Source organism: Magnolia sinica, chromosome 17 (genome assembly GCF_029962835.1).
Source record: "Magnolia sinica isolate HGM2019 chromosome 17, MsV1, whole genome shotgun sequence".
Lineage (NCBI taxonomy): Eukaryota > Viridiplantae > Streptophyta > Magnoliopsida > Magnoliales > Magnoliaceae > Magnolia > Magnolia sinica.
Window position 1 is genome coordinate 73,460,172 of NC_080589.1, and position 24,642 is coordinate 73,484,813.

A 24,642-nucleotide genomic window follows, 5' to 3' on the forward strand; every position below is an offset into this window, starting at 1 on the left:
AGATGCTCGATCCCATCGAGAAAATCCAGAAAATTTCATGTTGGTTGCTGGAACGCTTTAGTGTTGCTACTCGATGGCATCAAATGAGTTCGATGTCATTGACAGATCCTCGATGGGTGGTCGATGCCATCGAAGGTTTCATCGAAGATATGTGTAGAATTATGTAAGTACGTAACTTGTTTCCTATTTCGGGTGTAATACCATATATATATCAAGTGTAATTGGGATTTGTGAGAGAGAGAGAGAGAGAGAGAGAGAGGTGTATTAGGGCTTTCTAAATATTTCCTAAGGGTTCAAGAGCATAGCTAGGGCTTGTGAAGGATATTTGAGGTTTGTTCCAAATGGTAATACCTTATCTCTTGTAATTTCTGCTTTCACTCATCGCTTTGTACCATGATTTTTTCTTGAAAAGGATTTTCGACGTAAAATTCATATTGTTCCTGTTTGGACTTGGTCACGTGGTTACCTGCACTTTGCTTGATTCGTCTTTCTCGGTGTTTTCACGGTTTCCAACAAGGCGAGGCAGTGATTGCTACAAAGGAACGAAATCACGCTCGCTATCAAGTCTAAGATGAATTTCCCACGTGTTTGCCATGTGTCTTCTTGTGCTGTTTGAAATATGAAAGTAGCACAGGTTCTTTGTTTGGGGACACCAGTTTTTTCTGATCATTTGTCTTTCGTGGCCCCTCTTCTAATCCGTGGACTGCTGAATTGAATTTGTAGTCTGCTAGTTGGGACATGTGAATGGATGATCACAACTGTTCAAAATGTAGGTCCCGCCAAAGACAGACCATGGGCAAACTTTGAATAGCCAAAATCAACTTGGTCATTTGACCACAGACAGATATTCTATTTTTTTACATTCAGGTATAGTTCGGAGGTTTTGAGATCATGTGGAATGATCACATCCGTTTGAACATATGGGAATTAAAGCTTCTGTTAGGCCCATCGATCGTGATGTATTTTTTAGATCCCAGATGTACATCAATGTGCCGTCTTGTTGTCACCATAAAACCCAAAAGTCAGACCAATCCAAGAGTCCGTTGGGCCGGGTGCATATGGATGTACGTCGTGGATAAAACACATGCATTGAATTTATACTTAAGATTAGTTCAATCCTTTCCAGTGTTTGGAAGCATTGAATTTATAACCAACCAAATGTAATTTTATACCCATGCAAATCTGTGCCAAATAGGCACTTCACCTAGAGTGCCTACCCTTGTGATAATTCCCCCAAGATCATCACTGTAAGTATGCTGAGGTGGGTTCTTACAATGATCCACATGGCCCAGTTTGCAGGACGATTTCACTTGAGTAGTCCCCGGACTACTTGCCCTTTACCCTTATTATATAATAGTCAGCGGATTGGAACATCTCGCCAGCCTCACCTCTGGTGTAAGCACATGATAAAAATTCAAATTCCCAGTGGTGTTCTTTCATTGAGCAGAAGCCATTCATTGGATGTCTATAGAGAGGGCTACCAGATGGGTGGTGTTTTCAAGCACAACCTGATAAGAAAGTTATTTTTATTTTCTTTATTTTTTATAGGAAAGCGGGCAAACCTGGGACCTCGGTGTTTTGAAACGCAATCTATCTACCACTGAGCTACAAACTCAAATCCCGTCTCAAGTTTTTACTTTTACCTAGAGGAATGATCCACTCTGAAAGATCACCACATTCCAATATCACTAGGGATTTGGTGGGCCCACATCTCATCATTCAATAATGATTGGACTGCAATGAGATTTATGCACATTGATCCTTTGCCATGCTAGACTCGGGATGTTTTCTCTATGATATTCATGCACAAGTTTTCATAGTAACAAACTATATAAGGCATCTGAAATTTCATTTCATCATCATGCAGTTCAAGGTGAAAATCAAAGTTCATAAAACAGGCTGTCATGAGAATATGATTTATTCATACCACTATATGACCATCCCAAGTATACCAAACAAACATGTTAGGACAGGATATTAGGATCACTTTCCCGCAGTAGAGTTCTTTTTGAGGAAGCTGATGATGAGCTTGTTCACCTGGTCTGGAAACTGTTCCTGAACGAAATGGGATCCTTCAGGAATGAATGTGATCTCCAACTCCGGGACATTCTCCTTCACCTTTCCGCTCTTTATGGAGTCCCTAATTCCTGGGAATTTGAAGACATAGTCCTTCTCGCCCATGATCAGCAGCGCAGGAACTTGAACTTTGGGTTCTGTTATGCTCATACCCAGTTCTTCATTCATCGTCCTAATGGAAGCCCGCAAAATTTTTAGTGATTGAGTGATATAAATTTGTGAGCATAATATAGAGAACTTACACTTCCCATCATCTTTTATGCAGTATTCAACAATTGTAAATATCCTGCATAGGAGTCATTATTGGCCATCTAGCAACCATATCGATCACTCGCATTACGAGAATGGGGTGCATTGGTCTCATTAAAGAAAAGGGTTGTATCAGCTGATTCATGTTGATATGAACCATATTGGTGCCTATGCAACCATAAAGGCCCTCTTTCGACTTTTTTTTTTCTTCTTCTTCTAATTTTCCCTCATCCTTTACTTCTTATTCATTTCAACCATGGACAAAGCTTAGAAACTCATTTTAGGCTAGATTGAGGCCTATTTGGGGGATATTAAAAAAAACACATGATTTGAGCGGGAATTGCAATTTGAAGTGGAATGAACCATTTTGGGAAAATGACAAATCATTACTTCTTTTCAATTTATTTTTCATTTTTTGTTTGCTGTATTTTAATGTAATGGGCCTAATCCACCAAATCATGCTTGATGTGTTCGATTAGGGCCTATTTGGTTGGCTTTCAGCAGGTCATGCTGACAAACTTTTTACTACAGAATGGTCTAAATAAACCATTGAATGCATTGTAAGAAGAAGTAATTTAAAAAAAAAAAAAAAAAACAAAAAAACTATAGATAAGTTCTACCGTTTTACATTTCTTTCCAATTTACCCAATAAATTTTCGAAAAAATTTGGCCAAAACAATTCTGGCTGATACAGTCCAATACATCCCATAATGTATTGTTTTTTGGCCCGGCCGTACACCCCTCAATATTAGTAGTAGTCATGCAACTGCTCATGCCCTAATTATATTAGCAAGGTATATTTGGAGACTTGAAAGTAACTCGGGATCAGTTAGAAAAGATTTTCTAGGAACTTAATGTTTCAATTCGTCCTGAAGTAGCATGAAACGAATGGATTTATCATTTAGGGGTGGAAAAGTGGAAAACTGATAAACTGCATGTCTGACTTTCACTTCTGCTCAGTTAAAATGCTTGGGAAGTTCAAAGCAAGGTGGCTCTACCAACATATTCAACTAAATGCCATTTTGGGGTGACTTTCAAATGCACCTAAGATTGACAGAAGACTAAAAACACAACTAAGGCTGGCTGTCATAATTTGGTTGAAGTTCATTTTCTTCTTAGGAGTTTGAGAGCCCTACTAACCTATAAGGCACTTGCAATGGTAAACGGAATCCAGATTTCTCATATAACGTTGCATAGGCTGTCAGATCATCGTCCGTGAACCAGGGTGGTAAAGGGGTGGATGGATCAACCAGGTCCATGATCTCCTGATGTTCAGCAGCTATCGGGATTTCACTTTTGGAGAAGAGAATGTAAATGTTACGCACTACAGTCTTGACATCAAACCGTCCGAAATCTGCTTCAGCTCTTCCAGGCTCCTGTAAAAATAAGCATATCGGCAATATTGACATGAGTGGATGGATTTTTCAAGGTTGAAAAAAGCAAGAGATTAAATAGTACACATTCCCTTCTACAGCTGAATTACCAAAGTGCCCATGGAGCATGGAGAGTCACAACCCTTGCTAATTGTTCATGAAAGGTTGCCATTTCACTCAACTGTAGAAAGGGTACTATGAAGGATTACGACCCTTGATTTTAAGGTGTAGAAAGTTGAAACCCATGGAATTTCTAACAGCTACATTACAGAGAAATTCCGATTTGCTTCTGTTGGAAGCAATCAATGCATTAAAGGTGACAAGCATCATTTGCCTTGGTTTGGTGAAATCTGCATAAGTGCTTCCACTCTTTTTTTCTTTTTTTCCAAATTAAATTTCAGTATGGCTGATGTTGTGTGCAGCTTTAATGTTCTCTAGCAGATTTCAGATCCAACAATTAGCATAGCATATTTCATTCAGCACCAATTCCTCCCAAGACGGCATGATAAAAGGGAAACTACAATACCTGCCACCTCGATACGTAGAAGCCTTCAGGGAGGAGATCTTTGCCGACAGTTTTGGAACCAAGAGTGATAAATGGCAAACCTAATGTTATGAATCCCAGCAACCTCTCTGGATGAAGGACAGCGAATAGTGAAGCGGTAAAGACTCCAAAATCCTTTGAGACAAGGAAAGTCTTCCACACCATCATCACCAAGAAATCAACATGTTAATGATTCTTGAGTAAGAAAAGAAAGAAAGGAAGTAAACAATTATAGGATAAGCAATTAACTATGGAGTTGACTGGCATAGTTTAAAATTCAAAACTCATATCGAATGTATTTTTCTTTCTAGATTCTTCATTTCTTTTGACATGTACTTATCCTTCTTTGATTTCTATATTGAAAGAACAAAAAAGAGGTGGAAGAAGAAGAAGAAAAGTCATAATCATCATCATCATCTTAGCCTTTTCTCCTAGCGATTTCAGGTTGCCTTTTAAGTGGTAGATTGGCAAGAGTTCTACAAACGTCCCTGCCCACCAGACATTACCTTCCATAATTAATCAATTCATGCCTGTCACTAATTTGATGACAGGGCATTTGGGTACCTTATGAGAGTCTGTCATTGTCAATTCAACAGTTCAACTCCTGAGCTGACTAATTACATTGGTACAAGTAAAACTTAAAATCCATACTGAAAGTAGTAATGTTTTTTTTTCCCCTTTATTTCTCTGATTTATGCTCTATCTTTCTGTATGTTTTGTGTTATTCTAAAAGGAAATACAGAAGCAGGAAGGAGACTGTAGTGGCATATGCAGATGAGCAGAGAAGTTTACATTTTCTACATTCTTCTTTTCGTTTTTCTGATATTCCATTATGTTAAAGATATTTTGTACTACAAAAGATTTGATTAACAACTCAGAAATCACAAAGCAGCCATATTTTTCTGAATCGAAATTCCTCATGTTTGAAATAACCTTGGATTCGAGCATGGCTTAAACTAAATTCCTTCAATGCATTTTTAAAAAAAGGACAGATAAGTTTACTTTCTCTACACTCTTCATTTCATTTTTCTGATATTCATATTAAAGACATTTTTAACCAAGGGATCATTTGGATGCTTGTAAGGGCGTGTTTGGGGCATGGTATTAGATGGGCTTAGGTGGGATGGAATTGCATCTGGTCCTGTGCCAATTCCACTCCATGTTTGGGAAGAATGGAAAAGCTTGGAATTAGATCAGATGGAATTGCATTGGGTTCTGTGCCAATTTCACTCAATATTAGCAAGTTGTGTAGGTCCCACCATGACGTGTGGGCTATATCCACACCGTCCACCCATTTTTCAAGATCATTTTAGAGCATGGGCCAAAAAATCAGGCAGATCTAAAGCTCAAGTGGACCCCACCATAGAAAGCAACGGGGATTGAATACTTACCGTTGAAAACTTCTTTGGGGCCACATAAGTTTTGGATCTGCCTCATTTTTAAGCCCATGCCATAAAATGAGGTTACAAAACAAATGAACGGTTTAGATATAACACATGTGTGTTATTCTCAATAGTTTCAAATGATGGTGGGTATATCCATTCAATGTACCACCGTATTACCAACAAAGCATGGAATTAAGCTTATCCCATGGCAAGAGGGGACAATCCCTGCCATGGGTAATAATTATGTTTTTTGAATCCCATCCCACCTAATCCTTCCCAATGCCATGCCCCAAACACGCCCTAAATGATTTGGGTGGTAAATGATTCACAGGTATAAACCATTTATAGCATGTCCAGTTTGGCTGTAAGCTGTAAATGTTTTATAGGCAAATCATTGTCTGTGTTTGGATAGCTTGTAAATTGTTTAACTCATGTAAATAGAGAGAATCTTTGAAAATATAGCCGTTAGGCTATAAATGAAATCCCACCTTCTTTCCTGTAAATGAAATAGGGATTAATGTTGTAAATCATTTACAGGTTAAAAAGGTCTCCAAACATAGAGTGTAACTGATTTTCCTGCAAATCATTTACAACTTTGGCACAAGGAGGGATGTGATGAGGTCAGCCACCATCTTCTTGAGGGGATAACTATTACGAATCCACAGAGTTCTCTGGACTCCTCACAGAGCTTCCTCGAATTCACGAGGGATAAAAGCAGGAATAATTCCTAATAAATTCAAAATAATTTGATTGATGATTTTTAAAAAAAAAATGAAATTACAGCCCTTTAAATAATGAGCTCGAACCTGGACAGAGTTTTAGACTTAGACTCCAACTCAAACACCCTAAAAACGTGACATACTATAAATAGTAAGTTTATTATTTATTGATGTCCTCTATTCCTACTAAACTTCATGGTTTTCAGCCAAAAATAGTAAGGAACTGTTTGTTAACACTGAATTTTTGCACTTAACATGGAATTTGGAAAATGTTCCATGTTTAGTGGTGTTTGTTAACGCGGAAGAAGGAAAGCACTCCACCATTTTATGCTGAAATTTTTCCGTGATAGGAGTCTAGCTTAACGGGGAATCAAGAATGCGCTCCATGATTTTTTATTTTATTTTATTTTATTTTATTTTTTTAATTCAAAATTGTCCCTTGCGACAAAGATTTTCTCCCTTGCATTATACACATCCAAACTTTTAACATGGAGCACTTCTCTAAGCCCACCATGATTTATGTGTTAGATCCACACCGTTTATCAACTTTTCTATATCATTCTAAAGCATGATCCAAAAAAAGATGCACACCCAAAGCTCAAGTCAACCACACCGCATAAAGTAGTGGGACAAGAACGACTACCGTTAAAACCTTCTTGATGTCCACCGTGAAGCTTAGTTGCCATCAAATCTCTTTATAAGTTTACACAGACTTGGATGGTGGAAAAACACAAAAATCAGCTTGATCAGAGCCTTATGTAGCCCCAAGAAGTTTTCAATGATAGGCAACCAATTCCCACAGTTTCTTGTAGTGTGGCCCACTTAAGCCTTAGATTTGCCTTGTTTTTTGTCTTAATTTCTAAAATAATATGAAAAAATGAATGGACGGTATGAATAAAACATATATATCATGGTAGGCCTCACAAAGCCCTTAATTGTCCATATTTAGGTAGATCTTGGTGGGATAGTACGCAATCCCCTCCCATATTTGGGGTGCGAATTATGTGCAAATGCCTTTCGAAGGAAGTTCCTGTGCTAGAATCTTAGGTGGAGCCCACCATTATGTTTGTGATAAATCTAATCTATTCATTCGTGTTTTGAGATCATTTTAGGACTCGAGACAAAAAATGAGGGGGATACAAGACTTAAGTGGGCTGCACTAAAGGAAAAGGTGGGTAGGAAAATTCCTGTCGTTGAAACCTGCCCGAGGTTGACAGTGATGTTTACATGTCATCAATACCGTTCATATTGTCATTCCTAGTGAGATGAACTCAAACCACAAATATTAGCATGATTAAAAACTTCTGTGGCCCCACGAATATTTTAATTATGGGCATCCAATCATCACATTTTCAGCCCATTTGAGTATTGGATATGGGTCATTTTTAGCACTGTCCTAAAATGATGTCACAAAATGGATGGACGGGATGGATTTCACACAAACATCACGGTGGGGCCCACCTAGATTTCCAGCGGTGGACTTTTTGGGAAAGGTTTTCCTATGAAATCTGGCTCACACCTCGGGACGTGGTTTGGCCAGTGACGGTGCCACTAGCCGAGTGGCTAGTGGTCGGTGCTCTATGGGCCCACCATGATATATGTGTTTCATCTACATCATTCATCCATTTTTAAAAATCATTTAATAGATCATTGATATAAAAAATGAGGCATATGTAAATCTCAGGTGGACCACAACAAAAGAAAACAATAGTGATTAAGCGCCCACCATCAAAAATCTCTTAGTGACCACTGTAATGTTTATGTGACCTCAAACCTGTTGATTAGGTCATACAGACCTGGATTGAAGGGAAAAACAAATATCAACTTGATCCAATACTTTTGTGGGCTCAATAAGTTTTTAATGGTGGGCAATCAATCAACATTGTTTCCTATGATTTGATCCACTTGAGATTTGGATATACCTCATTTTTGGGATCATGCCATAAAATGACCTGCAAACATGGATGGACAAAGCGGATGAAATGAATACATCATGGTGGAGCCCACAGAACATTGACCAATAGCCATTGGCTAGTGGCAGGGTAACTAGCCAATCTGCCTCCCCAATCTGGGGGAGAGGATTTAGTGCGACCCGGGATCCACCGAGGTAGGTGGGACCCTGACTGTGGGGCCTACTGTGATATATGTGACTACATCCATACCGTCCATCTATATTGAAAGCTTATTTTAGGGCATGATCCAAAAAAATAAATTAGCTTCAAATCTTAGATGGACCTTTGTATAGGAAACATTGGTGATTGACCATTTAAAAATTCTTTTGGACCACAAAAGCTTTGGATCATGTTGATATTTGTGTCATCTCTTCATCTAGTTGTGTGACATTTTCAATAGGTTGGATGACAAATAGACATTTCAGTGAAATTCAGGGAGTTTTTAAAGGTAGGGATTCAATCACAATTGTTTCATATGGGTAAATGTGTCAAATTAATATATTTCAAACATTGCAGACCTTAGTTAACAAACAAGTTATTCAAGATTCACTATTAGTTTTCCGACTTCAGATTCAGATTCAGACTTCTAGCCCTAAGTGTCCAATTTGCCAAACCACACTATTCTCCTAACTTTTTAAAGTCATTTTCATGTTGGGCACGACTTCTATAACTCAAACGATGAAAAGTTATACTCGAACTAAAACTTACTATTTATAGTAAAAACGAAAATAAATGGAACTTTTGACCATTGATCTGATGGAATCTCGCAAATCCAGCGTGGGAAACCCGGCATAGCGGGGTTGGTTGGCTTAAATAGGTTCTCCTACCCCAAAAATCACATATAATATGTCGAAAAACTCCTCCCAGTTTGCAAGATAGGACTGATTTAAGGTTCTGACGGTTCGGATCATTTCCACCTCCGATCGAACCTTCTCCAGTCCATCTTTGCCATTAAAGTGTCTGCCGCCCACTCTACATCAAACTTGCCCCATTTACAGCCATCCAAACGACCAGTAAAAAAGATTTTATCAACCAGTATTTTTTGTGAATTCAAATTCCCTTTTTTTCTTCTTTTTTTAAATAACTTTCGATTTCTTCATGTCTTTTAATAAATTCCTTAAATGCCCAAAAAAAAAAAAAAAGAAACATAATTTCTGTGGCTATCAGACCTTTGAGATGCCAAACAAATCAAGCATGGCGACGAGATCTTCAACTAGGTCCATGAAAGATGCTTTTTCCGGTTCGGGAGGCTGTTCGGAGAGTCCATAGCCTCTGCAATCAGGAGCAATGGCCCGGAAACCAGCATCAGCGACTGCGATCATCTGGTGTCTCCACGTGTACCATATCTCAGGGAATCCATGCAAGAAAACCACCACCACAGAACCTGCACTTGAACAACAACACCGAAAAGACTATTATACGAAAGCGGCGGAAAAAAAAAAAAAGAAAAAAAAAAAGAAGAAAAAAGAAAAGAAAAAAAAAACTACGGAAACTTCAAAAGAAAAACAGGGGAAGTGAAGTTCTGCACCGGTTCCAATCTCGGCGATATGATGCTTGAGTCCTCTTATGTCGACGTGTCTGTGCTGTATCTGCTCCATTCTTCAGACGGAGATCAGCGATGAATCGGATAAGGAAGACGAGTAGACTGAAGATGAGTTGCAGGGAGTGAATTTTTATGAGGTACGAAGAAGATGATGCATTTTCCCATGTGTTTGGTACGACTTACGAGTGACTTCCTATGCTTATCGAATTCAAGGGTTCTTTTTCTGGACATTTGTTTTTTGTGGCCCACCTTATAGTACTTGGACTATTATTGTATTGAATTGAATTTGTTGTCCGCTAGTTGGGACATGTGAATGGATTATCAGAACCGTTCAAAATGTAGGTCCCGCCAAAGATAGACCATGGCTAAAGTTTGAGCTGCCACTATCTGTTGCTTTTAAATCCGCACACGTGGCCATACCTGTTATGTCGAGCTAAACGGGTGTAATTAAGAATTGTGTCCGGCATAGTCTTATTCGGACAGGAAGTTCCTGCGCAAGGATGGTGGGTGGGACCCACTGCTATGTTTGTGATAAATCCACTCCGTCCATCCGTGTTTTGTGAGCTTATTTCATGAATTGTGACGAAAAATTAGGAGAATTAAAAACTCAAATGGGACTCACGAGATGGAAAATTGGGGAAAGAAATTTCTACCGTTAAAACCTTCCTGGGCTCCACCTCGATGTTTAGATGTCATCCAAGCCGCTTATAAGGTTATTCCCACTTGAATGAAGTAAAAACACAATAAATTTAGGCTGATACAAAACTTTTTATCTCCAGTATAAATTTTCAACTGTGCTCGCTGAAAACCCACTGTTTCCTCTCGTGCAACCCACTTGCGTTTTTAAGATCCCAAACATACCTCAATACGCGGTCTTGTTGTCACCATGAAACCCGGAAATCAGACCAATCCAAGGGTTGGATGGGCCGGGTGCATATGGATGCACGTCGTGGATAAAATACGTGAGGCCACAGATGTAATTCATTAAAAAATCCATGAGAAATTTCACTGTATCTCCTGGTGGGACTGGATGGCATGATACTTGGATTAGTGCAGTCCTTTCCAGTATTTGGAAGGATTGAATTTATAACCAACTAAATGTTACCCATACAAGTCTGTGCCAAAGAGGCCCTTGAGTTCACCTAGAGTGCCTACCCTTGTGATAATTCTTCCAAGATCATCACTGTAAGTATGCTGAGGTGGGTTCTTACAGTGATCCACATGGCCCATTTTGGAGGACAATTTCACTTGAGTAGTCAACGGAATACCTGCCCTTTACCCTTTTTATATAATAGTCAGCGGCCGGATTGGAACATCTTGCCACCCTCACCTCTAGTGTAAGCACATGATAAAAATTTAAATTCCCAGTGGTACTGTTCTTTCATTGAGCAGAAGCCATTCAGCGGATGTCTATAGAGAAGGCTACCAGATGGGTGGTGTTTACATGCGCGAACCAGCTGATTGGAAAGTTATTTTTATTATCATTTTATTTTTTATAGGAAAGCTGCAGGTAAATCTGGGACCTCAATGTTTTGGAACGTAATCTATCTGCCACTGAACTACAAACTCGAATCCTGTCTCAAATTTTTACTTCAACTTAGATGAATGATCCACTCTGAAAGATCACCACATTCCAAAATCACTAGGGATGTGGTGGGCCCACATCTCATCATTTAATAATGATTGGACTGCAATGAGATTTATGCACGTTGATCCTTTGCCATGCTAGACCTTGGATGTTTTCTCTATGATATTCATTCACAAGTTTTCATAGTAACAAACTATATAAGGCATCTGAAATTCCATTTCATCATCATGCAGTTCAAGGTGAAAATCAAAGTTCATAAAACAGGCTGTCATGAGAATATGATTTATTCATACCACTATATGACCATCCCAAGTATACCAAACAAACATGTTAGGACAGGATATTAGGATCACTTTCCTGCAGTAGAGTTCTTTTTGAGGAAGCTGATGATGAGCTTGTTCACCTGGTCTGGAAACTGTTCCTGAACGAAATGGGATCCTTCAGGAATGAATGTGATCTCCAACTCCGGGACATTCTCCTTCACCTTTCCGCTCTTTATGGAGTCCCTAATTCCTGGGAATTTGAAGACATAGTCCTTCTCGCCCATGATCAGCAGCGCAGGAACTTGAACTTTGGGTTCTGTTATACTCATACCCAGTTCTTCATTCATCGTCCTAATGGAAGCCCGCAAAATTTTTAGTGATTGAGTGATATAAATTTGTGAGCATAATATAGAGAACTTACACTTCCCATCATCTTTTATGCAGTATTCAACAATTGTAAATATCCTGCATAGGAGTCATTATTGGCCATCTAGCAACCATATCGATCACTCGCATTACGAGAATGGGGTGCATTGGTCTCATTAAAGAAAAGGGTTGTATCAGCTGATTCATGTTGATATGAACCATATTGGTGCCTATGCAACCATAAAGGCCCTCTTTCGACTTTCTTTTTTCTTCTTCTTCTAATTTTCCCTCATCCTATACTTCTTATTCATTTCAACCATGGACAAAGCTTAGAAACTCATTTTAGGCTAGATTGAGGCCTATTTGGGGGATATTAAAAAAAACACATGATTTGAGCGGGAATTGCAATTTGAAGTGGAATGAACCATTTTGGGAAAATGACAAATCATTACTTCTTTTCAATTTATTTTTCATTTTTTGTTTGCTGTATTTTAATGTAATGGGCCTAATCCACCAAATCATGCTTGATGTGTTCGATTAGGGCCTATTTGGTTGGCTTTCAGCAGGTCATGCTGACAAACTTTTTACTACAGAATGGTCTAAATAAACCATTGAATGCATTGTAAGGAGAAGTAATTTAAAAAAAAAACAAAAAAACTATAGATAAGTTCTACCGTTTTACATTTCTTTCCAATTTTCCCAATAAATTTTCGAAAAAATTTGGCCAAAACAATTCTGGCTGATACAGTCCAATACATCCCATAATGTATTGTTTTTTGGCCCGGCCGTACACCCCTCAATATTAGTAGTAGTCATGCAACTGCTCATGCCCTAATTATATTAGCAAGGTATATTTGGAGACTTGAAAGTATCTCGGGATCAGTTAGAAAAGATTTTCTAGGAACTTAATGTTTCAATTCGTCCTGAAGTAGCATGAAACGAATGGATTTATCATTTAGGGGTGGAAAAGTGGAAAACTGATAAACTGCATGTCTGACTTTCACTTCTGCTCAGTTAAAATGCTTGGGAAGTTCAAAGCAAGGTGGCTCTACCAACATATTCAACTAAATGCCATTTTGGGGTGACTTTCAAATGCACCTAAGATTGACAGAAGACTAAAAACACAACTAATGCTAGCTGTCATAATTTAGTTGAAGTTCATTTTCTGCTTAGGAGTTTGAGAGCCCTACTAACCTATATGGCACTTGCAATGGTAAACGGAATCCAGATTTCTCATATAACATTGCATAAGCTGTCAGATCATCATCCGTGAACCAAGGCGGTAAAGGAGTGGTTGGATCAACCAGGTCCATGATCTCCTGATCTTCCCTAGCTATCGGGATTTCACTTTTGGAGAAGAGAATGTAAATGTTACGCACTACAGTCTTGACATCAAACCGTCCGAAATCTGCTTCAGCTCTTCCAGGCTCCTGTAAAAATAAGCATCTCGGCAATATTGACATGAGTGGATGGATTTTTCAAGGTTGAAAAAAGCAAGAGATTAAATAGTACATATTCCCTTCTACAGCTGAATTACCAAAGTGCCCATGGAGCATGGAGAGTCACAACCCTTGCTAATTGTTCATGAAAGGTTGCCATTTCACTCAACTGTAGAAAGGGTACCATGAAGGATTACGACCCTTGATTTTAAGGTGTAGAAAGTTGAAACCCATGGAATTTCTAACAGCTACATTACAGAGAAATTCCGATTTGCTTCTGTTAGAAGCAATCAATGCGTTAAAGGTGACAAGCATCATTTGCCATAGTTTGGTGAAATCTGCACAAGTGCTTCCACTTTTTTTTTTTTCAAATTCAATTTCAGTATGGCTGATGTTGTGTGCAGCTTTAATGTTCTCTAGCAGATTTCAGATCCAACAATTAGCATAGCACATTTCATTCAGTACCAATTACTCCCAAGACGGCACAATAAAAGGGAAACTACAATACCTACCACCTCAATATGTAGAAGCCTTTGGGGAGATCTTTGCTGACGGTTTTGGAACCAGGAAGGATAAATGGCACACCTAATGTTATGAATCCCAGTAACCTCTCTGGATGAAGGACAGTGAATAGCGAAGTGGTAAAGACTCCAAAATCCTTTGAGACAAGGAAAGTCTTCCACACCATCATCACCAAGAAATCAACATGTTAATGATTCTTGAGTAAGAAAAGAAAGAAAGGAAGTAAACAATTATAGCATAAGCAATTAACTATGGAGTTGACTGGCATAGTTTAAAATTCAAAACTCATATCGAATGTATTTTTCTTTCTAGATTCTTCATTTCTTTTGACATGTACTTATCCTTCTTTGATTTCTATATTGAAAGAACAAAAAAGAGGTGGAAGAAGAAGAAGAAAAGTCATAATCATCATCATCATCTTAGCCTTTTCTCCTAGCGATTTCAGGTTGCCTTTTAAGTGGTAGATTGGCAAGAGTTCTAAAAACGTCCCTGCCCACCAGACATTACCTTCCATCACTAATTGATTCATGTCTGTCACTAATTTGATGACAAGGCATTTGAGTACCTTATGAGAGTCTGTCATTGTTAATTCAACAGTTCAACTTCTAATCTGACTAATTACATTGGTACAAGTAAAACTTAAAATTAATACTGAAAGCAATATTTTATTTATTTAATTTTTTTCTATTTTCTTCCCTAATTCCTCTGATGTATATATGCTCTATCTTTCTACATGTTTTGTGTTATTTTAAAAGGAAATACAGAAGCAGGAAGGAGACTGAAGTGGCATATGCAGAAGGACAGAGAAGTTTACAATTTCTACAGTCATCTTTTCATTTCTCTGATATTCCATTATATTAAAGACATTTTGTACTAAGAAGGATTTTATTCACAACTCAGAAAATCACAAAGCAACCATATTTTTCTGAATTAAAATTCCTCGTTTTGAAGTAACCTTGGATTCGAGCATGTCTTTTAATGAAATTCCTTCAATGCTTTTTTTTTAAAAACAAAAAAAAAAAAAAAACAAAAAAGAAAGAAAGAAACATAATCTCTGTAGCAATCAGACCTTGGGATGCCAAACAAACCAAGCGTGGTGAGGAGATCTTGAACAAGGTCCATGAAAGATACTTTTTCCGGTTCAGGAGACTGTTCGGAAAGTCCGTAGCCTCTGCAATCAGGAGCAATGGCCCGGAATCCAGCATTAGCGACCGTAATCATCTGGTATCTCCACGTGTACCATATCTCAGGGAATCCATGTAAGAAAACCACCACCACAGAACCTGCACTTGAAAAAGAACACTAAAAAAGACTATACAAAAGCAGAGGAAAATATGCAGACTGCCAAAGGAAAAACAGGGGAAGTTGAGTTCAGCACCGCTTCCTATCTCGGCGATGTGATACTTGAGTCCTCTTATCTCTACGTGCCTGTGCTGTATCAGCTCCATTCTTCGGATGGTGATCGGCGATGAATTGGAGATGGAAGACGAGTACACTCACGAGGAGTTGCAGGTAGCGATTGTTATCTTGTAAGGTAGTAATAAAATGCATTTCTCATGCAGGTAGTGATTGTTATCTTGTAAGGTAACCAATCTGCAACTAGAAAGAAAATCCAATCCTCAACCAGAAATAGTGAAGAAAAAGGGTAAATGGGCAGGTAGTCCTGGGACTACTCAAGTGAAGTCGTGGTCCGCAACTGGGCTACGTGGATCATTGTAAGAATTGGAAGCGGATTGGCTGTGTGGGTACGTGTCGTGCGAAGACTAGCGAACTCTCTGAGTTGTACGAACGGTTCAAAGGAGATCGCTATACGGATCATTGCAAAAACCCACCTCAGAACATGGGCCATTTACCGTTGTACATGAATGTAAATGGCCGACTATCTGTTCAGAGATCAAATAACCAAAATCGACTGCGGCAACTCGAGCCTTTCACATAGTCTATTGGCGGGACCTACATTTTGAACGGTTCTGATCATCCATTCACATGTCCCAACTAGCAGAATACAAATTCATTTTGGTACTCCACAGACTACAGACTACAGGAGTGGGTCACGCAGACGTGATTATCCGGAAAAATAGGTGTACCTAAGCAAAGACAATTTTAAAAACCGACTAGCACAAGAATACTCGTCCCAAACGAATGGAAATTGCGAAGATAAAAATCACTCTCCGCAACTCCTTGTGAATCTACGCGTCTTCCTTCTCCTATTCATAGCCAATCGTTAACGGTGGACGTTCAATCAAAAGCTGGAATAACGGCTGGATCGGCGTTGGAGTATTTACAACAAGTACATCAAGTAGGCAGATCTGATGGGCGTGGATTGGGTACTACACTAACCAGAACCTCGTGAAAGCCCTGTCAGGGGATCTGTGAGGCCCACCATGAAGTATATGTTTTATCCACGCCGTTCATCCATTCTGAAATATCATTTTTAAGGTTGAACTCAAAAAGTAGGCAGATCGAAGGCTCAATGGGACCACACGATAGTAAGCAGTGGGGATTAAATTCCTACCGTTGAAAACTTTCTAGGGTCCACCGTGATGTTTATTTGCCATCCAACCTGTTCATAAGGTCACGTAGACATGTACAAAGAGAAAGCATAAATATCAACTTGATCCAAAACTTCCGTGACCCCCAAGAAGTTTTCAACGGTAGGATTTCAATCCTCACTGCTTCCTGTGGCGTGGTTCAGTTGAATCTTCGACCTGCCTTCTTTTTCGATCTCATGCCCTTAAAATGATCTTTCAAAATGGATAGACGGCGTGGATATAACATATACATGACAGTAGGCCCCACAGAGCCCCTGACAGTATTGTCTATCTCTAACTTACTCGTGGAAGCACTCAATCTGCCCCTTTCCATGCAAATCCATTCAGTCCGTCAGTTTCTCATTTTCATAATAAGACAGAAGTCTACAAATCAGGCGGATCCAAAACCCAAAACAGCGGAGATTGAAAGCCCATCATTGGAAACTTTGTGGGGCCTACAGGTCTTTATGTTAGGTTTATATTTGTGCCTACAGTTTATCATAGGGTTAATAACCTCGTGAACGGTTTGGATGGCGTTAAAATATAATGGCCAGCTACTGTAAAGTTTCAACTTTGGATGGCATATAACATGAAGGAGTGAAATATTATATTTATATATATTGCTGAATTTGTTTGTTACACCAACCGGCTGGTAACAGTATACCTAATCTTTTGGGATTTAACACACGAAGGTGTGAAATATTATATTTATACGTTACAGCATGTTCTTGTTACACCAACCTGGTAACAATATACCTAATCTTTTGAAAATTAAACTATCTTATGTAAGACTCTATCTCTAAGTAACTTCGCTTATATAGTGCATTAGTGCATTATTCGTTGCTTTGTGTTGTGGTTTTTTTCCACAAAGGTTTTTCCACTTAAATTCGGATTGTTCTTGTTTGGACTTCATTATGTGATTGCGTGTACTTTGCTTGATTTATCTCTGGGTGTTTCTATGGTTTCCAACAAGAGGTATCAGAGCTAACATTGGGAAGCAGATAGAATCTAAAAACAACTTATTAATGGCATCTAATCCGAAGTTCGATGCAGAAAAATAATTCGGTAAAAATAATTTTGAACTATGAAAAGTTAAGATGAACGATATCCTAGTTCAACAAGGATTAGATGAAGTTCTCCTTGAAAAGCAACTGGAATCTATGACAAAAGAATAATGGAACAAGATGGATAAAAAAATCTAAAACCTCTATCCAATTGTGCTTAACGGATGAGGTCCTCTATAATGTTATGAGAGAGAAAACTGTAGCAAGTACATGAGCAAAATTAGAAAATATATATCCGAAGAAATCTCTTGAAAATCGTTTGTACTTGAAGATACAATTGTTCAATTGAACATGGTGGAGGAGGCTGACATTGACGACCATATTAATAATTCAACAATTTGATTTGCAAATTATTGAATCTAGAAGAAATGATGAAAGATGAGGATCATGCATGTATATTGTTGAATTTTCTCCCAGCTTCGTATAAGTCATTTAAGAACTCTTTATACATTGGTAGAATGACAATTAATGTTGACACCGTTATCTCAGCCCTTCAGTTAAAGGCGATGAGAAAGAAAAATGGTGACATGTGTACATCTATAGATGCACTGGTTACAAGGGGGAGAAATTCTGAGTGGGACAGTGGATCTTCATAATCGACATCCGAATCTAAGGGTAATGGAAAAGGCAAATTGAAGTGTTGGAATTGTGACATGACCGGGCACATGAAGAAAGATTGTCAGAATCCTAAGTCGAGAAAGGAGAATTCAAATACAATGATAATGCTTGTAAAGTGGTAGGCGTTGGATACAGTGTGCATCAAGTTGTTTGATGGCATGAAGCGTTCTTGACCGAAGTGAGACACGTTCCTAATTTAAGGAAGAGTTTGATATCTATGGGATGCACTCAAGACTATAGGGTACAAGTTCACCGGTTTTGATCGTGTCCTTAAAGTTTCATAGGTGGCACTCATAGTCATGAAGGCACAGAGGAATGAAAACCATTATAGGTTGATCGGGAGTACTTAACAAGTGGAGCTGCAGTGCTGTAGCGGTTTCATGTCTGCACGTATGTAGCATACACGCTTATGCACATAAGCGAGCGGGGCATGAAGGTACTTTCTGATTTTTCTCTAATTTTTATTTTTAAAAGCATTGATTTTGGTATATGCGAACATTATATATATGGTAAATAGTCAAGGTTGTTTAAAAAAAAATTAAAAAGAAGAAGAAGAAGAAGAAGTTTGTAAAAGGTTTTAGATTATATGCATTTTGATGTATGGGGGCCATTGCCTGTTTTTTTCGATGGAGGGTCATCATGATTTGTTACGTTCATTGACAACTATTATAGAAAAGTGTGGGTTTATTTTTTCAATTTTCGATCCTTTTTTTTTTCCAGTAACCACCGAAAAATACAGACCGACAGGTGGGTCCCAACAAAAGGAGATGGGCCTCACCACACTAGAATCCTATTTTAATTACAACCATTCAGACAGGAGCCAACAAAAAGACTCAAACCCCATCTATCATATACCCCAAAACAGAAAAGAAAGGCTACACGCTGACAAGCCACAAAGGGAGCTAAGAAGATCTAATGATACCAATCCCCGCATTTTCAAGGACCAAAGAGCCCCTAATGCTACAAGGAAGGTCTGCATGGGCCGTATACAGATGGTTGAGACACCCATCCGTAGCCATTCTGGCCAAGGCGTCCGCTACCGAATTACCTTTCCTATAGATGTGACGAAAGGAGAGGTGAATAGCGCGACTGTACTGAAGAATGGAGCCCATGACATACCAAATATTCCGGGGGAAAGGGGGGAGAGAGCCATGGGGTTTGCAACTGCTTCAACAATAATCCTTAAATCTGACTCAACCACAACATGCGACAGTCCCAAATTGGCGCAAATAACAATGCCATCACGCATTGCCCGAGCTTCTGCCATTGTATTTGTTGCCCTGCCGTATCTCCTGTGGAAGGCAAAGATGAGACGGCCCTGAGAGTCACTGCAAATGCCCTTACCGCCGCTCTCTCCTGGGTTGCCACGAGAGGATCCATCAGTATTGAGCTTAACCCAGCCGCTGTGAGGCTTGGTCCATTTAACTATAACCGATTTACCCGGATTGGGGGCTGGGGGGGGTTTTCAAGCGGAGGGAGTGGAGGGAAATAGCTTCCGAGAAAGAAGGCGAGGAGCTGTCCGGCAGAAGATTCCCAATTTCCTGCAGCCACCTAGTGACTTTTGAGATAATCTGGCGAGCCGACATGTTCACCCCGTTGAATCTGGAAGCATTCCAGCTCAGCCACAGCTCCCAGGAAATGAAAGTCGGGGTGAGACCCAACAACTGATTGAGGCGAGTGGAATTAGAGGCTTTGGTGGATCATTGTAGGATTCTGCTCTTGATTGGCTGATTAAGGATAAGAGACATCCCTGGTCGACCAGGGCCAAGGTGACATTTTTTTGAATAGTGGGCCCCACACACGTGCTGCCGGGATCACACGCACGTCCGTCTAGGCCATTGTTGCTGTCCACACGCGGGATCATCTTTTGGCTCAGGTTTTTATCCTCTCATAGTCGCTTTGCATGAATCCTAACTCTATATTACATGATCCCTAATTGATTTGCCTTTTTTTATCACCTTCGGGTTCCTTGAATTGAAATTAGGGAATCCCTTGGATTAGGGACTGATTTTTATGCACGAGTAGTTGATTTTATTTTCCTTTGACATCGTTTGGCTTATAATTTTATTGGTCCAGTCCTAGCCTGTATCGGCTTGGACCCGCATAGATTCCCCTTTAATTGAATGTTTGGATTTTCATGTGGGATGTGGAATTTGTGTGATTGTTTCAGAATTGGTGTGATCTAAGCCTGAAATCTTGCATATCATATTAAAATTCACGTCCTGCGTCAAATTTGGTATGAAATGCGCATTAATCACCCCGGTGAGGAGTCTCGAATCCGAGACCTCCCGCTTTGATACACCCACCCCGAGTGTGCCCTGCATCCCACAAGCGACCCCACTCGAGCCGGTGTGAAAATGCCCCTACATTAATCACCCCTAGTGAGGAGTCTTGAACACGAGACCTCTACTTTGATACTAATTTGATGCGGGACAATTAACCATCTGCTCTAAAAGCTCGAATGTTAGAGTATGGCGAATTAATCCTTTTTATCTCATACCCCAGGCCCCACATCGCATGGGTTAGGACCACGGCCGAACCCCTACGTGCGCCCCAAATCACATGGGCCGCTCACCCCGAGTGTGTCCCCTCATCTCACGAGGGTAATCCGATTTGCTTCTGTTAGAAGCAATCAATGCGTTAAAGGTGACAAGCATCATTTGCATTAGTTTGGTGAAATCTGCACAAGTGCTTCCACTTTTTCTTTTTCTTTTTTCAAATTCAATTTCAGTATGGCTAATGTTGTGTGCAGCTTTAATGTTCTCTAGCAGATTTCAGATCCAACAATTAGCATAACACATTTCATTCAGTACCAATTACTCCCAAGACGGCACAATAAAAGGGAAACTACATTACCTGCCACCTTGATATGTAGAAGCCTTTTGGGGAGATCTTTGCTGACGATTTTGGAACCAGGAAGGATAAATGACACACCTAGTGTTATGAATCCTAGTAACCTCTCTGGATGAAGGACAACGAATAGCGAAGCGGTAAAGACTCCAAAATCCTTTGAGACAAGGAAAGTCTTCCACACCATCATCACCAAGAAATCAACATGTTAATGATTCTTGAGTAAGAAAAGAAAGAAAGGAAGTAAACAATTATAGGATAAGCAATTAACTATGGAGTTGACTGGCATAGTTTAAAATTCAAAACTCATATCGAATGTATTTTTCTTTCTAGATTCTTCATTTCTTTTGACATGTACTTATCTTTCTTTGATATTCCATTATATTAAAGTGGCATATGTAGAAAGAAGAAGAAGAAAAGTCATAATCATCATCATCATCTTAGCCTTTTCTCCTAGCGATTTCAGGTTGCCTTTTAAGTGGTAGATTGGCAAGAGTTCTACAAACGTCCCTGCCCACCAGACATTACCTTCCATCACTAATTGATTCATGCCTGTCACTAATTTGATGACAGGGCATTTGGGTACCTTATGAGAGTCTGTCATTGTCAATTCAACAGTTCAACTCCTGAGCTGACTAATTACATTGGTACAAGTAAAACTTAAAATCCATACTGAAAGTAGTAATGTTTTTTTTTTCCCCTTTATTTCTCTGATTTATGCTCTATCTTTCTGTATGTTTTGTGTTATTCTAAAAGGAAATACAGAAGCAGGAAGGAGACTGTAGTGGCATATGCAGATGAGCAGAGAAGTTTACATTTTCTACATTCTTCTTTTCGTTTTTCTGATATTCCATTATGTTAAAGATATTTTGTACTACGAAAGATTTGATTAACAACTCAGAAATCACAAAGCAACCATATTTTTTTGAATCGAAATTCCTCTAGTTTGAAGTAACCTTGGATTCGAGCATGGCTTAAACTGAAATTCCTTCAATGCATTTTTTAAAAAATTTTAATTTTAATTTTAATTTTTACACACGCACACACACCACCACACACTCACGCCGTAGTGGAATTTCACCACCTATGGGTACTCGAACCCTCAACCAGGTGTTGAAACTCCTGAGAGTCTACCACCGGAGTAAGAGTAAGGACCCACGAGATAAGTTTACTTTCTCTACACTCTTCATTTCATTTTTCTGATATTCGTATTAAAGAAATATTTAAAGGTCATTTGGATGCCTGTAAATGATTTGCAGGTGTAAATCATTTACAGTGAAAGTTACTTACAAGTAATCTGTTTGGTTGTAAGTTGTAAAGGATTTACAAGTAATCATTGTCCACTAACCACATACACTATACACTAACACTCTCTAAAGACATCACTTACATTTGACTACAATGATTACATTATACCATTGTTTGTTTTACAGGGGCATTACTGTAGAAATGGGCCTTTTACTGTGTAAAAATGTAATGATTACAATTTCCTTTACATGTTTACTTTATGACGCAGGGAGGGACGTTATGAGGTCAATCACCGTCTTCCTCAGGGAATAACTACTCCGAATCTACGGAAGTCTCTGGACTTCTCACAGAGCTTCCTCGAATCCACGAGGGATAAAAATAGAAATAATTTCTAATAACTTTAAAAATAAATTGATTGATAATAAAAGCAAAATTACAACCCTTTAAATAATGAGCTCAAACCTAAGATGGAGTTTTAGACTTAGACTTCAACTCAAACACCCTAAAAACGTGACTTACTATAAATAGTAAACTTACTATTTATAGATGACCTCTATTCCGACTAGACTTCGGTCAAAAATAGTAAGTGTCCAATTGGGCCCAACCACATTATTCTCTTAACTTTTCTAAGCCATTTTCATGTTGGGCACAACTTTTATTCAAAGGATCAAAGTTATACTCGAACTAGAACTTACTATTTATAGTAAAAACCAAATGATCTGATGAAATCTTGCAAATCCGGCATGGCCGGGTTGGTTGGATTAAGTAGGTTCTCCTATCCCCAAATCATATGTAATATGTTGAAAAACCAATCTCGGATTGTGAGATACAACTGTTTTAAGGTTCTGACGATCTAGATCATTTCCACCTCCAATCTTTGCCATTAAAGTGTCTGCCGCCCACTCTACATCAAACTTGCCCCATTTACAGCCATCCAAACGACCAGCAAAAAAGATTTTATCAACCAGTATTTTTTGTGAATTCAAATTCCCTTTCTTTCTTCTTTTTTTAAATAACTTTCGATTTCTTCATTTCTTTTAATAAATTCCTTAAATGCCCAAAAAAAAAATAGAAAAAAAAAGAAACATAATTTCTGTGGCTATCAGACCTTTGAGATGCCAAACAAATCAAGCATGGCGACGAGATCTTCAACTAGGTCCATGAAAGATGCTTTTTCCGGTTCGGGAGGCTGTTCGGAGAGTCCATAGCCTCTGCAATCAGGAGCAATGGCCCGGAAACCAGCATCAGCGACTGCGATCATCTGGTGTCTCCACGTGTACCATATCTCAGGGAATCCATGCAAGAAAACCACCACCACAGAACCTGCACTTGAACAACAACACCGAAAAGACTATTATACGAAAGCAGCGGAAAAAAACTAGAAAAACTTCAAAAGAAAAACAGGGGAAGTTGAGTTCTGCACCGGTTCCAATCTCGGCGATATGATGCTTGAGTCCTCTTATGTCGACGTGTCTGTGCTGTATCTGCTCCATTCTTCAGACGGAGATCAGCGATGAATCGGATAAGGAAGACGAGTAGACTGAAGATGAGTTGCAGGGAGTGAATTTTTATGAGGTACGAAGAAGATGATGCATTTTCCCATGTGTTTGGTACGACTTACGAGTGACTTCCTATGCTTATCGAATTCAAGGGTTCTTTTTCTGGACATTTGTTTTTTGTGGCCCATCTTATAGTACTTGGACTATTATTGTATTGAATTGAATTTGTTGTCCGCTAGTTGGGACATGTGAATGGATTATCAGAACCGTTCAAAATGTAGGTCCCGCCAAAGATAGACCATGGCTAAAGTTTGAGCTGCCACTATCTGTTGCTTTTAAATCCGCACACGTGGCCATACCTGTTATGTCGAGCTAAACGGGTGTAATTAAGAATTGTGTCCGGCATAGTCTTATTCGGACAGGAAGTTCCTGCGCAAGGATGGTGGGTGGGAACCACTGCTATGTTTGTGATAAATCCACTCTGGTATAAGGCATCTGAAATTCCATTTCATCATCATGCAGTTCAAGGTGAAAATCAAAGTTCAACTTGGCATTTGACGGATGGACAAATAGTCCATTGACGGATGGACAAATCCTTTGGTGTGAGTACATTTTTCTCCCACCATTCCTGCAAGTGCACCAAAATGTGGCAACTCCTTACTGGATAACGTAACTTGCATAAGACTAAGTGTAAATAAAATCAACTTGGCATTTGACGGATGGACAAATAGTCCATTGTTTGGATTCAAGTTCAGTTATGAAGGCATTGCGATTGTGTCGAATGATCATATCCGTTTGAACGTATGGGAATTG

The 24,642-nt window shown here is 39.1% G+C and overlaps 1 protein-coding gene, 2 long non-coding RNA genes and 1 pseudogene across 3 annotated transcripts; 2 read left to right on the plus strand and 2 right to left on the minus strand.

Annotated features, from left to right (window-relative positions):
- Positions 1 to 1,832: 1,832 nt before the first annotated feature.
- Positions 1,833 to 10,044, minus strand: LOC131231134 (uncharacterized). Its single transcript, XM_058227225.1, has 5 exons — positions 9,827 to 10,044; positions 9,468 to 9,682; positions 4,225 to 4,395; positions 3,466 to 3,701; positions 1,833 to 2,248 (listed from the first exon to the last, which is right to left on the minus strand). Exons 1-5 carry the CDS (start codon positions 9,894 to 9,896, stop codon positions 1,984 to 1,986), a joined length of 957 nt encoding a protein of 318 aa, XP_058083208.1. The 5' UTR covers positions 9,897 to 10,044; the 3' UTR covers positions 1,833 to 1,983.
- Positions 4,600 to 5,017, plus strand: LOC131231140 (uncharacterized). The gene is made up of 3 exons (XR_009164218.1): positions 4,600 to 4,686; positions 4,794 to 4,873; positions 4,976 to 5,017. It is a non-coding gene; the product is annotated as an uncharacterized LOC131231140 (long non-coding RNA).
- A 1,637-nt stretch (positions 10,045 to 11,681) lies between the features above and the next one.
- LOC131231135 (uncharacterized) lies at positions 11,682 to 23,971 on the minus strand (annotated as a pseudogene).
- Positions 21,496 to 21,889, plus strand: LOC131231141 (uncharacterized). The gene is made up of 3 exons (XR_009164219.1): positions 21,496 to 21,548; positions 21,656 to 21,735; positions 21,839 to 21,889. It is a non-coding gene; the product is annotated as an uncharacterized LOC131231141 (long non-coding RNA).
- Positions 23,972 to 24,642: the final 671 nt, after the last annotated feature.

Excerpts from the sequence above, each read along its gene's own strand:
- LOC131231134 (XM_058227225.1), bottom strand. The coding sequence starts at position 9,896 with ATGGAGCAGATACAGCACAGACACGTCGACATAAGAGGACTCAAGCAT. Across the intron at positions 9,683-9,826 it reads TATCGCCGAGATTGGAACCG|GTTCTGTGGTGGTGGTTTTC; the intron begins GTGCAGAACTTC and ends GTTCAAGTGCAG. Across the intron at positions 2,249-3,465 it reads CCATTGCAAGTGCCTTATAG|GACGATGAATGAAGAACTGG; the intron begins GTTAGTAGGGCT and ends GGCTTCCATTAG.